Raw genomic sequence first — 13699 nt, forward strand, 5'->3', positions numbered from 1 at the left:
TTGCCCTCTTCTTGGCTGTGTCTCATGACGTCCTTTGCCTCCAGGAGGAACTGGAAGCGGGTGGCGTATCCTTCCCAGTCTCCTGAGGCTGGGCTGAACGGCATGAAGCGGTTGTCTGTCGCCATTCTGGGTCCTTGGGTCCTGGAGCTGTAGCCTGGATGGGCAACAGTGCAATGCTGTGCTGCCTGTGGTGGCTGTGTGCGGTGCGCGGCAGACAGCTCAGCAGGATCCCACCTTCGTCACCAGTGAAATATATTCAGAGTCCTGTAGTGATTTCATGCTTTTTATTGCAGTTTGTAAAACAGTGATTTAATCGCCCCCCAAACCTTTATATACATTATTTACACAACGAGTCAGTCTGATTGGCTGATTCTGCTTCCCTCCTGGAGCCTGATTGGTCTTTTCCTGCAAGCCAATCAGTTGTTGCATTCTAGAATCCTACTTGCCTATTGTTCTAGGATTCAAGCTTAGTACATAACCTTCTTCCTCCGTGCCCCCAGTTCTTAAATAGGCTTTATTTCAAAACAGGGTGGGGGGTAGAGATGGCTTAGTCTTCCAAACAACTCTTTATCCATCAGTTAGTAGACAAGCTTCCCAGTGCAAGGAGCGGAAAGCAGACCTCTGAGCCCAGCCTGGCCCCCCACCAATTTCTGCCCGCATGCCTTGAGGCCCCAAGATGGGCGGAGGAAGACCTGGAGGGCAGCTGCTGGCTGGGACTTTGATTGGGGCAGGGTGGGGGCACAGGGAGAGGGAGACAGGAAGACCGGCCAGGGGGTGGCACTGGGGGGATTTATTCACCTTGGTTATCTGCCAAAAAACCACCACCCCCAGCTGTGAGGAGGGTGGCGCCTCCTCCATGAATTCCTCTTCTACTCCCAGCCACTCCGCTCAAACCTTTGCTAAAATCCTGCTCTCCTCCCTCCTCTCCGTCTCAGAGGCTGGGCTTCTGTCTCATCTCAAGAACCGCCAAAGCGCCCGCAGTTGCCTCTTATCTTCCACCCAAACCGTCCACATCAATCCTAAGCGTCTCCTGTTCAGATTTCCATTTTTTGTCTTCCAGCTTTTCAGACTTCTCCTCCCTTCCTTTCATGGAGACATCTAGTGCTTCTGTTTTCTTTGTCAGTGTCTCTGCTTTAGTGGTCAAATTTGTCACCATTTCACTATTTCTATCAATTTGGGCTAATAGCTTCTCCAAATTTTCCTTCCTCTCTTTAGTCAGATTCTGTTTCCTGCATTTTTCCTGCTCTCCCTCTTCCTTCTAGCCTGATACCCAACACACATAAGGTGTCTAACATAAAATCCAATTTCTCAAATTAAGATTTGAATTAAACAAATAAACCAAATAATTACTTTAAGAGATGAACAAAAAAAAAAAAAGAAACAAAAAAAAAGAATGTGTCCAAGAGGACATAGCAATTTAGACGTCCAGATAAGAGTGGTTGTCTTGCAGGAATTCAATTCTCTTTAAGGGGCTCAGAGTAGAAGAAATATTTTCCTTCAAAAAGAAACAAACTTGTCCAAAAGTTTCCTGATTTTGGCTTTTTCAGCCAGCTCTCAGTCTTTCTAAAAGGTCCATTTTTTAAAAGAGCTTTAAAAATGAGACCAGACTTTCAAAACTCCTTCCAATCACACACTTGGCAGCGATATGATTCCTCCCCTGTATGTATTCTTTGATGAAATGAGATTTCCTTTTTTTGACTGAAGCTCTTTCCACATTCCTAACACTGATCTGACTCCTCTGCTGTGTGTAATTTTTGATGGGCATTGAGACCTACTTTCCTGGTGAAGCTCTTTCCACATTCCAGACACTGAAAGGGGTTTTCTCCTGTATGAATTCTTTGATGGGAAGTGAAACTTATTTTCCAGGTGAAGCTCTTTCCACATTCCAAGCACTTGAAGGGTTTCTCCCCTGTATGAATTCTTTGATGGGAAGTGAGTGTGGAGCTGTTAATGAATCTCTTTCCACATTCCAAGCACTGATACGGTTTCTCCCCTGTATGGATTTTTTTATGGAAAGCAAAACTTTGTTTCCAGCTGAAGCTCTTTCCACACTCCAAGCACTGATAGGGTTTCTCCCCTGTATGAATCCTTTGATGGGAATTGAGATCGTAGCTGTGATTGAAACTCTTTCCACATTCCATGCACTGATAGGGGTTATCCCCTGTATGAATCCTTTGATGGGAAGTGAGCTTGGCCCTGTGATTGAAGCTCTTTCCGCATTCTACACACTGATAGGGTTTCTCCCCTGTATGAATTCTTTGATGGGAAGTCAGACTATAGCTGTGACTGAAACTCTTTCCACATTCCATGCACTGATAGGGGTTATCCCCTGTATGAATCCTTTGATGGGAAATGAGCTTGGCCCTCTGACTGAAGCTCTTTCCACATTCCACGCACTGATAGGGTTTCTCCCCTGTATGAATTCTACGATGGGAAGTCAGACTATAGCTGTGACTGAAGCTCTTTCCACACGCAAAGCAGTGATATGGTTTCTCCCCTTTATGAATTCTTTGATGTACAGTGAGACTTTCTTTCCGGGTGAAGCTCTTTCCACATTCCAAGCACTGATAGGGTTTCTCCCCTGTATGAATCCTTTCATGGGAAGTGAGCTTGGCCCTCTTACTGAAGCTCTTTCCACATTCCACACACTTATAGGGTTTCTCCCCTGTATGAATCCTTTGATGGGAAGTGAAACTGCTTTTTTGACTGAAGCTCTTTCCACATTTCACGCACTGATAGGGTTTCCCCCCTGTATGAATCCTTTGATGGGAAGTAAGATGGGCCCTCAGATTGAAGCTCTTTCCACATTCCACACACTGATAGGGTTTCTCCCCTGTATGAATCCTTTGATGGGAAGTGAAACTGCTCTTTTGACTGAAGCTCTTTCCGCATTCCAAGCACTGATAGGGTTTCTCCCCTGTATGAATTCTTTGATGGACAGTGAGACTTTCTTTCCTGGTGAAGCTCTTTCCACATTCCACACACTGATAGGATTTCCCCCCTGTATGAATCCTTTGACGGGAAGTGCGATGGGCACTCCGATTGAAGCTCTTTCCACATTCCACACGCTGATAGGGTTTCTCCCTTGTATGAATTTTACGATGGGAAGTGAGAGTATAGCTGTGACTGAAGTTCTTTCCACACGCAAAGCAGTGATACGGTTTCTCCCCTGTATGAATCCTTTGATGGGTAGTGAAAATTATTTTCCTGGTAAATCTCTTTCCACATTCCAAGCACTGATACGGTGTGTCCCCTTTATGATTTCTCTGATGGACAGTTAGACTTTCTTTCCTGGTGAAGCTCTTTCCACATTCCACACACTGATAGGGTTTCTCCCCTGTATGAATCCTTTGATGGGAAGTGAAACTGCTTTTTTGACTGAAGCTCTTTCCACATTCCACGCACTGATATGGTTTCTCCCCTGTATGAATTCTATGATGGGAAGTTAGATGGGCCCTCTGACTGAAGCTCTTTCCACATTCCAAGCACTGATAGGGTTTCTCCCCTGTATGAATCCTTTGATGGGAAGTGAAATGGGCACTCCGAGTGAAGCTCTTTCCACATTCCAAGCACTGATAGGGTTTCTCCCCTGTATGAATCCTTTGATGTGCAGTGAGCTTAGCCCTCTGATTGAAGCTCTTTCCACATTCCAAGCACTGATAGGGTTTCTCCCCTGTATGAATCCTTTGATGGGAAGTGAGCTTAGCCCTCTGATTGAAGCTCTTTCCACACTCTAAGCAGTGATAGGGTTTTTCCCCTGTATGAATTCTTTGATGTGCAGTGAGATGGGAGCCCTGACTGAAGCTCTTTCCACATTCCATGCAGTGATACGGTTTCTCCCCTGTATGAATTCTACGATGGGAAGTGAGATTGTGGCTGTGACTGAAGCTCTTTCCACACTCCAAGCAATGATAGGGTTTCTCTTTTGTATGAATTCTTTGATGGGCAGCGAAACTCTGTTTCCAGGTGAAGATTTTTCCACATTCCAAGCACTGATAGGGTTTCTTCTCAAGGGGATTTCTTTGATGGGAAGTGGAATGGAAGCTCTGACTGAAGCCCTCTCCACAGTCTGAATCCTGATATGGCTCCTCCACTGTGTGGATTTCATTGTGGTCTCCTTTGTTCTTTGTTTCCAATTCATCACCACCTGAAACTAAGAGGCAAACGGATTAGAGTCTCAGGAAGAAGTGCAGTCCCAAATTATGAAACAATGCTAATTAATGCTTGGGACAGGGGAAGAACTGAAGGGAGTTGGATGTTATAACGTTCCTTTTGTTCTGTAAAAATGTCTAGTTTTGTATACAAATCAAGTTGAATATTAGATGTTTTCTCTCTCAGGTGTTTAAAAGTACAGCTTAACCTGGTACTGTCATTTTGTTCAAATTTAAATATGGATCTGTACTATCTTCATAAATAAAATGTGCTTTTATTGAAAAAGGTGGCCAATGCGGGAAAGTTAAGATATATTCAATATGCTAAGTTGTTCAGTATGCAGTAATAAATCTAAACAAATTTTAAGAGCTGGAGAAATATTTGGGAACATTGACTCTGGACTGACTTGGTCATAATCAGCTGCCTTGTGGTGGGTGATGTAAGAGTAGGGGAATAAAAAGGGGAAACGAGAGGTGTTAACTATTAAGAGGACGAATATGGAAGAAAAGAACCCTACTTATGAAGAACTCATAATTAAATCAGAACAAGGCTTTAAACTCAGACCATACGAGGAAACAAAGAATGTATTTACTAGCTGGTTGCAATACCACCAGGTGAATGGTTTGTTAATTGAAGACAAAAAGAAATCAGGATTTGAAGATAAAAAATCTAGGTTCAGCGTGGAGGTGCTAGAGGGAAAGAGTAAAACGTTATCTAAGATTTATGATATATTACTGGAGTGGTACACCAAAGATGAGGAGGTGAAGGAGGCAATGACAAAGTGGGCGATGGATGTGGGTTACAATATTGATTTTGAAAGGTGGATAGAATTATGGAATAATAATATAACGTTCACGGCGTGTACGGCACTGAGGGAAAAATATGTGGAAGATGATATACAGGTGGTATCTTACATCGGTGAAACTAGCTAAAATTTACAGGTTAAAGAACAGAAAATGCTGGAAATGTGGCGAGGTAGAAGGCGATTTCTATCACATGTGGTGGTTATGTAATAAAGTGAAAGGATTTTGGAAATTAATTTATAATGAACCTAAAAAGATTCTTAAATATACTTTCCCTAAAAAACCTGAAGCCTTTCTGCTGGGAATGCTGGGAAAAGAGATTAAAAAAGAAGATAAGTTAATATTCCTTTACGCCACCACAGCCGCAAGAATTTTGCTGGCACAAAACTGGAAAACAGAAACTATACCTAGTATAACTGATTGGCAGACTAAAATGGTGGAGTATGCCGAACTTGCTAGATTAACGGATAGAATACGAGACCAAGAAGAACAAAAATTTCATAAAAATTGGAGTAAATATTGGAAGTACATTGATAACAAATTGTAGAGGGCACTGGCAGTATTGGAATAACTCTAACAGAGAATGTTTAATATTTAAGACAAAATATGTGATGGTAGGATTTATTCGATACTTACCAATAGGGTGGAGGGGAGTCCAAGATTCAATAAGAGTTCAAATATCAAGAGGTGTTTTTCTTTTTTGTTTGTTTGTTTGTTTTTTCTTTTCCCCCCTATAAATAGGGGAAATTATAATTTATCTATGTATATTGTTATGTTTAGTGATATGACAAATTGTACAGTGTACGTTTATACGGGTTTGTGTATTTGCAAAGTTTGAATAAAAAGTATTGGCAAAAAAACAACAACAACAACAAAGAAGCAGACCCGGTGCAGCAAGGAGCAGAAGCCACGTCAGCTCAGCAACCTGCGGTTTATTAATCTTGGCAACACTGCCCAGATGGAACATCTGAATGGTAAGAACTACCTGACTTGCACTCTCAAGCTTGAACTGGTTCTAAAACGTGATAGACTTTGGTACTGTGTGGAAACTGGTTTGAATCCACAACCCTCTGAGCAGGAAAATAAAGAAGATGATAGAGCCCGAGCGCACATTTTGTTGGCTCTAGAGGAACCACAGGTCCTGCACATTGCAGAATTGGACTGCCAAACAATATTTGGATCGTCTACATCAGATACACCTGTCTGACAGTGCTGGTTCAATAATTGGACTAACTAGGAGACTGTATAGAACAGTGCTGCCTGAAGGCAGATGTTTAACTACACACCTCCAAAACAAATTCCTTCCAGTAGCACCTAAAAGACCAACTAAGTCAGTTCTTGGTATGAGCTTTCGTGTGCATGCACACTTCTTCAGATACACTGTGTATCTGAAGAAGTGTGCATGCACACGAAAGCTCATACCAAGAACTGACTTAGTTGGTCTTTTAGGTGCTACTGGAAGGAATTTGTTTTGTTTTGACTTTGGCAGACCAACACGGCTACCTATCTGTAACTACACACCTCCAGACTTTGCGCATGTTATTCGTCCAGTTGCAAAGGAGAGGTAAAAGATTTCCAGACCTGGATCAAGTCTATATCCTGCTATCCAGTCTCCCACCAAGCTTTAATATTGTGATAGCCTCTCTTGAAAGCATGAGGCGAGAAGATTTATTGATGGCGTATGTAACAGCCCACCTACAGGAGGAATCTGAAAAGCGTGTGGAAAAGCTGTGTAAGAAGGCAGACCAGAGGAGTTTGAGTCGCCCTGCTAACCAGAAACCCAGATTCTCAGGAGGAGATGGGACTGAAGAACGCTCCACGGATCGTGCCATGTTGGCAAAGAAATGCTATAAGTGTGCCAAGCTCAGGCACATTAAGAAAGATTGCCATGTGAAAAACCCAGGAAAAGCGAGCAATCCACGTGAGACAGAAAAGTGGACGCATTTCGTCTCAGCCGCCGCAAGAAAATAAAATTTCTCCAGACAGCTACATTATGTACTCTAGCTCTGCCAGAATCATAATGAACAGCCCTGACTGCTTTACAACACTCAGCAAATTGCCAAAAGGCAAGGACAGCATTTGTCTTGCTGATGGGCGGCATTGCCCAATCTCAGGTATAGGTACGTGTTATATGCCATGCCTAGATGCAGAACTGAGGGATGTATTGTTTGTTGAAGAACTAGAATTTTCTTTATTGTCAATTTCATGCCTTACAAATGTTGCTTTTGAATTTATATTTGTGGGTGATTGGTGTTTTATTAAGAAGCAGGGCAAGGAAATTGCTTCTACAAAAATGGTGGATGGCTTGTACCCTTTACAGCACTCTCCACCAAGTGATGGGGTCACAGAGAGACCTAAAGCTGGAAAAAAATGATGTGTTAATAACTGAACTATGTCAGCAAAACTCTAATTTCCCGCATAAAAACTGCATCCATGCTTTGCATAGAAAAATGGGGCATGCAAGTTTCAAATATCTGGAGAACATGCAAAAAATATGTCAAGATTTAAATGTTAACCAGTGTAGCACATACCTTGCTTGTGCTATTTGCAAGCAAGCAAAATCAAAGTTGCAACCAATACCAGGTAGAAGTGACAGAATTTCTACACTTGCTTTGCAACTTGTTCATTGTGACTTAATTGGTCCTTTTCCAAAGAGTGAGGGAGGATCTAGATATGGCCTAGAAGAAGAAGAGTTTGGATTTGATATCCCGCTTTATCACTACCCAAAGGAGTCTCAAAGTGGCTCACATTCTCCTCTCCCTTCCTCCCCCACAACAAACACTCTGTGAGGTGAGTGGGGCTGAGAGACTTCAGAGAAGTGGGACTGGCCCAAGGTCACCCAGCAGCTGCATGTGGAGGAGCGGAGACGAGAAACCCGGTTCACCAGATTACGAGTCTATTGCTCTTAACCACTACACCACACTGGCTCTCAATTATTGTGGATGATAAAACAAGGTATTCATGGCTATATCTATTGAGAAACAAATTAGAATGTGCAGATGCTTTGAAGTCCAGGAAGGTATGGGCAGAAAGACGTTTTCAAAGGCCAGTTATTCAACTCCAAACCGACCGAGGAGGTGAATATTTAAGGAACCGGATTGCACAGGTTTACATGTGGGGGGGACTTGGGCTTCTGTTCATATCCCCAAGTCTCTGAGACGCAAAGGTGAGCCTAAAACCAGAGTGCTACGTTTCATTGGCTATCAGGGCTATTCTAGCAGGTCTTACCGTTTTGCTTTGGGATGTGGCCAAGTAGTCATTTCACAAAATGCTGAATTTGCTGAGCAGGATAGGTGGGAGCAGGTTCATGCCAATCCTAGTATTTTAATTCCTCTCTTAGGACAGCCACAGGAGCCTCTCAGGCAGCCAGCTGCTGAGGAAAGGATAGGAAGTGGGGGAAATTTGCCCCCAGGCACTGACACTTTGCAAAGAGCCACAAGCAATGAATCAGAGGAACAACAAAATGATGAGCTGGAGGAGCAACAAGAGAAGGAAAGCCCAGTGGTAATTCCTAGAAGGTCCACATGGACTACCAAGGGTATTCCCCCGATAAATTGACTTTTGGCACAACAAAAGTGTGTCATGTTAATTGTACACAGCCACAGGACTTTGCTCAAGTTCTGAAACTACCATCTAAGGAACAAACCCAGTGGTTTGACGCCATGAATGAAGAGTTGGGATCATTCAAAGAAAATAAGGTTTACACAGTAGCCAAATTGCCACCAGGTGAAAAGTTAATTTTTCATGTTTATACTTCTGCTCTCTAGGTCTTTGGGGGAGTGTCATGTAACAAAGACGCATGAGAGCAGAAGCAGCAAAGCAGGCTGGGAAGTGCTGGGACTGCACAATCATTTGGGGCTACTAAAGTTATTCAGGCCTAACTGCTAACTGTTGAGTTACAGATAGGTAGCCGTGTTGGTCTGCCATAGTCAAAACAAAACAAATTCCTTCCAGTAGCACCTTAAAGACCAACTAAGTCAGTTCTTGGTATGAGCTTTTCGTGTGCATGCACACTTCTTCAGATACGATATGTGTATCTGAAGAAGTGTGCATGCACACGAAAGCTCATACCAAGAACTGACTTAGTTGGTCTTTAAGGTGCTACTGGAAGGAATTTGTTTTGTTTTGCTAACTGTTGAGTCACTCCGACATGTGACTTAGCAGCCATTTTCTCTGTGTGTTCTCTGAAAGATTTCAGTCAGAGTCACTCTGCCTCAGTTGTGAGCAGAGTCAGTATGGAATCTCAGTCAACCTGTTTGGAACCATGTTGTTTATGAAGAAGTTTATTTTAACTCAGTAAAGCTCTTATTCTTTAAAACTCTGCATTATTAATTTACGCTGCGCATCACTTCTATCTGCTGAAAAACACTTTTCGTATATTGAACAAATGTGTGTAGCAGCTGCCAAATTTAAATTTCTTTAGTGGCTAAAAATTTAATGATGATGTGCATCACCTTAAACCAATTTGGATGTTTTCTTAAATTCTCGACATCACAGAGTGCAGCAGAAACTTGTCATATCAGTAGTATTATTATTATTATTCAAGTTTCCTTACAGTGGTACCTCAGGTTACATACGCTTCAGGTTACAGACTCCGCTAACCTACAAATAGCACCTCAGGTTAAGAACTCTGCTTCAGGATGAGAACAGAAATCGTGCTCTGGCAGTGCAGCGGCAGCAGGAGGCCCCATGAGCTAAAGTGGAGCTTCAGGTTAAGAACAGTCAAGAATGGACCTACGGAACGAATTAAGTTCTTAACCCGAAGTACCACTGTACTTAAATGTTACATTTTTGTGAGAAGTTACAGGGGAAGAGGCAGGGGGCCTTCTCGATAGGGGCACCCACCCTGTGGAACGCCCCCCATCAGATGTCAAGGAAATAACTATGCAACTTTTAGAGGACTTCTGAAGGCACCTCTGTATTGGGAAGTTTTTAATGTTTGATGTTGTTGTTGTTTTTCCTATTTGTTGGAAGTTGCCCAGAGTGGCTGGGGCCACCCAGTCAAATGGGCAGGGTAAAAATAATAAAATTATCATTATTGTTACTACAGGGTTCACTGCCTGAGATTCAAAAAGCCTGGCTCTGTTTTGGGATGGAGTTTGTTTGGTTCAGTTGTGGAATCTGTGCCATCTCCAATGTCAAGCAACTCTTTGGTCAACCAGAGAGAGACAGAAGCAAGAACAAAAGCAGGAAACTTGACTGAAGCTACTTCAACACCTCAAATCACTCTGAATCCTACATTTAAGAAGGCCTGGGCAGTTCAGACAGCCTGATCATGGTTTTAAACGGCAGAACTGGAGGAAGAATATTCACAGGGAAAACAATCAATAGCCATCCCTCCAAGGTTTGCTGTGGGAGTGTTAACATCCCAGGTGCTGTGGGTGGCGCTGTTGAGCCCCATCAAAATATCAGAGGTTCGTCACATAGAGAGATGTCTTGCATTACAAAACAGATAGGATGATCCAATAGGGAGCCTTACCGAGAGAGTCCAAGATCCCACGATTCTCCTCCATGACCTCCTGATGCAGAGCTCTCTGGTCAGGATCCAGCAACGCCCACTCCTCGTCTGTGAAATGGACAGCCACATCTTCAAAGCACACTGGACCCTAACAGAACAGGAAAAAGGCTGTCCTCTTAGAGAACATTCCCTTGGCTCTGTCGTTTTCTACAGCGGCCAGACCCCTCTCTGCCTTCCTCATCCCTCTCTGCTGCTGCAGCTTCTGCCTCGGAGTCTGGGCTGCTCTCTGCCCCAGACTCCCTCTGCTCCCTCAGCCCCCTTCCCTCTCCAGCTTCAGACACCTCCTCCTCCTCCTCCCAGTCGGCTCCCTCTTCTCTGGCTCCTCCCACCATTCCTCTGCATCCAAGCAGTCCTTCCCCACAAGGCTCCTTCCCCCTACCTGATCTGGGTCCACAGCTGCTGCCTTCCCTCCACCACCATGAAAAGATGAAGGAGCAGGTCTTGGTGGCATCATTCCGTCACCTGGGAGAGACAAAGGGAAGTGGAAACCGTGAGCGCCTGCTTCTCTCCGAGGTGAAACAGTGCATCTCTAAGTACAGGTGGGGCTTCGTCCAAGTCTCCCCTGCTAGCTTCCGGTTCTGCTCTGCCTTAATGGAGGCAGCGGGAGATCGTTGGAGAAGGAAAAACAAGGATGACTGAGGGTAATTCTCCTTGCAAGTTGCCTCCAGGGACAGGGGGGAACGGGCTTCACACCCAGTTCGTCTCGGTACCAGGTTCTGCCTCCAGCATGGATTGCGGGAGGCAGGGAGGCACTGAGTGCAAAAGCCCTTCGCCTGCCGAAAACCCTCCTTCACTGCCACTAAGAAGCAGAGGTTCTCCTGTCAATTAGAGCTCAATTTGGACTAATGTGCAGGCGTTGCTGGAAGAAGAGATGAGATCATAAACTGTGGAATTGAACCAGCTGCAAGGTCTTTAAGGTTTGAATTTGAGAATAAACTTCATTTGCTGCAAAAGACAGTGAGTGGGGGGAGGGGAGCCTATGGCTTCTTTATATCAAGTTTTCTTCTCTACATTAATGACTTGGCAGCCCACCATTGAATGCTAGTTCAAATTATATATGTACAGGTGTGCAGGGATGAAACTGGATTACAGATATGGAATATAACATCAAATGGAACTGTGTGTGTAAAAACAAGAAGGAAAAAGGGAGGGAAGCTCTATTTTCCAAAATGTTTACGATGGAAAATTAGAGCTGACTCTTCCCCATCCTTTATTATATACAGACTGAACTGATTAATGCTAAAAGGACTTGGAATTTAATTTAATTGGATAAATGCGCATTTATCTTCGGCCAGACAGAGGGATGTAAGGAATCTGAAAGTTGTGAGGGAGCTGATAAGGTTCATTACTGAGTCATTTGCAATTCTGACAGATCCCTCTCTTTCCCAGGTGGAGAAGAAAAATGGCGAAAAGAGGTTATTTATTTGGACATTTTGATTTTTGCAGCTGCTGTTAAAGTTGCCAAACAACGAAGCACAGGAGAGGGCAATGGAGAATTTCTGAAACCACAATGGGATATTAGCTCCGTCCAAGGAATAATGGAGAACAGCAACAACCAGGAAAAGATAGACAGAACATTTTACAAGGACAGGAAGAAACATTACAAACAGAAAGATTGCCACACATGGGAAGAGTAAGGATATCGCTGGAGTGCCTCACTTGTAGTTTTATATATTATTTGTATAAAGGATTCTTATCTTGACAGAAGGGTAATTGAAAATAATAAGATTTTGGAATGCAGAAATCAAGAAAAACACCAAACCATCGGTTTTAGCATGCAGGGGGGCCACCTATATTATATAATTTGAAATCTTAAAGATTGATATTAGTAATTGTACAGTGGTGCCCCGCAAGACGAATGCCTCGCTAAACGAAAAACCCGCAAGACGAAAGGGTTTTCCGATTTTTAGCGGCTTTGCAAGACGAATTTCCCTATGGGCTTGCTTCGCAAGACGAAAGCCCATAGGGAAATCTCCGGGGACAGCGGGGAAGCGCAGCGCGCCTTCTCCTCTGTTCCTGGACCTGTCCTGAAGGCTTGCGGTGGGAGGTCCGGGAACAGAGGAGAGGGCGCGTAGCGCTTCTCCTCTGTTCCTGGGGCTTGCGGTGGGAGGAGGGTTTTTCCTCCCCACCGCCAACATTCAGAACAGCATTCTGAATGGTGGGGAGGAAAGCCCTCCTCCCACCGCAAGCCTTCAGGACAGGTCCGGGAACAGAGGGGAAGGCGGCAGCGCTTCTCCTCTGTTCCCAGACCTGTCTTGAAGACTTGCGGTTGGAGGAAGGTTTTCCTCCCCACCGCCAACATTCAGAAGGCTGTTCTGAAGGCTGGCGGTGGGAAGAAAAGCCCTTCTCCCCCGCCAGCCTTCAGAAGAGTTCCCTGCAGGGCTCTCCAAGCTGCGGATAGCAGCCTGCTGCCCCTATCCGCAGCTTGGAGAGCCCTGCGGGGAAGTCCTGCTTCAGAGCGCCCCTCGCGCCGGGCAGCAGGCTGCTATCCGCAGCCTAGGCAGCCCTGCAGGAACTCTTCTGAAGGCTGGCGGCGGGAGAAGGGCTTTTCTTCCCACCGCCAGCCTTCAGAAGGCTGTTCTGAAGGCTGGCGGTGGGGAGAAAAGTCCTTCTCCCCCCGCCAGCCCTCAGAAGAGGTCCGGGGACAGACTGTCCCCGGACCTGGTCTGAAGGCGGTCTCCCTAGGAACGCATTAATTGATTTTCAATGCATTCCTATGGGAAACCGTGCTTCGCAAGACGAAAAACTCGCAAGAAGAAAAAACTTGCGGAACGAATTAATTTCGTCTTGCGAGGCACCACTGTATTCTAATTTCGCATTGTTATAATGAGGCTATTATAGAACTGTAATTGAAAACTAATCAAATTACTATCGTAAACGTCTCCCCTGCTGAGTACATTTGGACATTAGTACCCATTTCATATAATAGTTGTGCAAAAATACATCTCCCCCCCCCCCCCCCCGAGCTCTGGGCTCCAGGTGTCTTCCCCCAAAAGATGCAAAGAAATCACAGATTAGTTTCAAAACTAAGAGAATGTGACAAAACGGGGGAGAAAACACTCCTTCCTCCTTACCCAGAGGCCTCACTCTGGCGTCCAACGGAGTCTTCTCTGCCTCAGAAGAATCAAGACCCATTTCTGCCAAAAGATCCTTCCTCTGAAACAGCAACAAGGACTCAAAACAGAGAATGGGGAGAAGGGTTAGAGGAGGAATGGCAGAGGCAAGG

At 44.5% G+C, this 13699-nt stretch overlaps 1 protein-coding gene across 4 annotated transcripts in view; it reads right to left on the bottom strand.

The window, feature by feature from the left end:
• The window catches only part of LOC309345585 (uncharacterized protein), a 92285-nt gene that overhangs the window by 75852 nt on the left and 2734 nt on the right, over nt 1–13699 (bottom strand). For 2 of the 4 annotated variants that reach the window (XR_014158314.1, XR_014158315.1), the window contains exons 2-5: nt 13548–13629; nt 10853–10935; nt 10435–10561; nt 743–4153 (exon numbers count right to left, since the gene is read on the bottom strand). Coding sequence is in view for 2 of the 4 variants with exons in the window: in XM_081868746.1 (XP_081724872.1) it covers nt 1719–4153; nt 10435–10561; nt 10853–10935; nt 13548–13629 (2727 nt within the window). In the remaining 2 variants the exon portion in view is untranslated. Of the gene's footprint in view, nt 1–521; nt 4154–10434; nt 10562–10852; nt 10936–13547; nt 13630–13699 lie in introns of those variants that run through there. The other 2 variants (XM_081868746.1, XM_081868747.1) reach the window with 2 other exon arrangements.

Source organism: Podarcis erhardii (genome assembly GCF_964252035.2).
Source record: "Podarcis erhardii genome assembly, chromosome: 7".
NCBI lineage: Eukaryota > Metazoa > Chordata > Lepidosauria > Squamata > Lacertidae > Podarcis > Podarcis erhardii.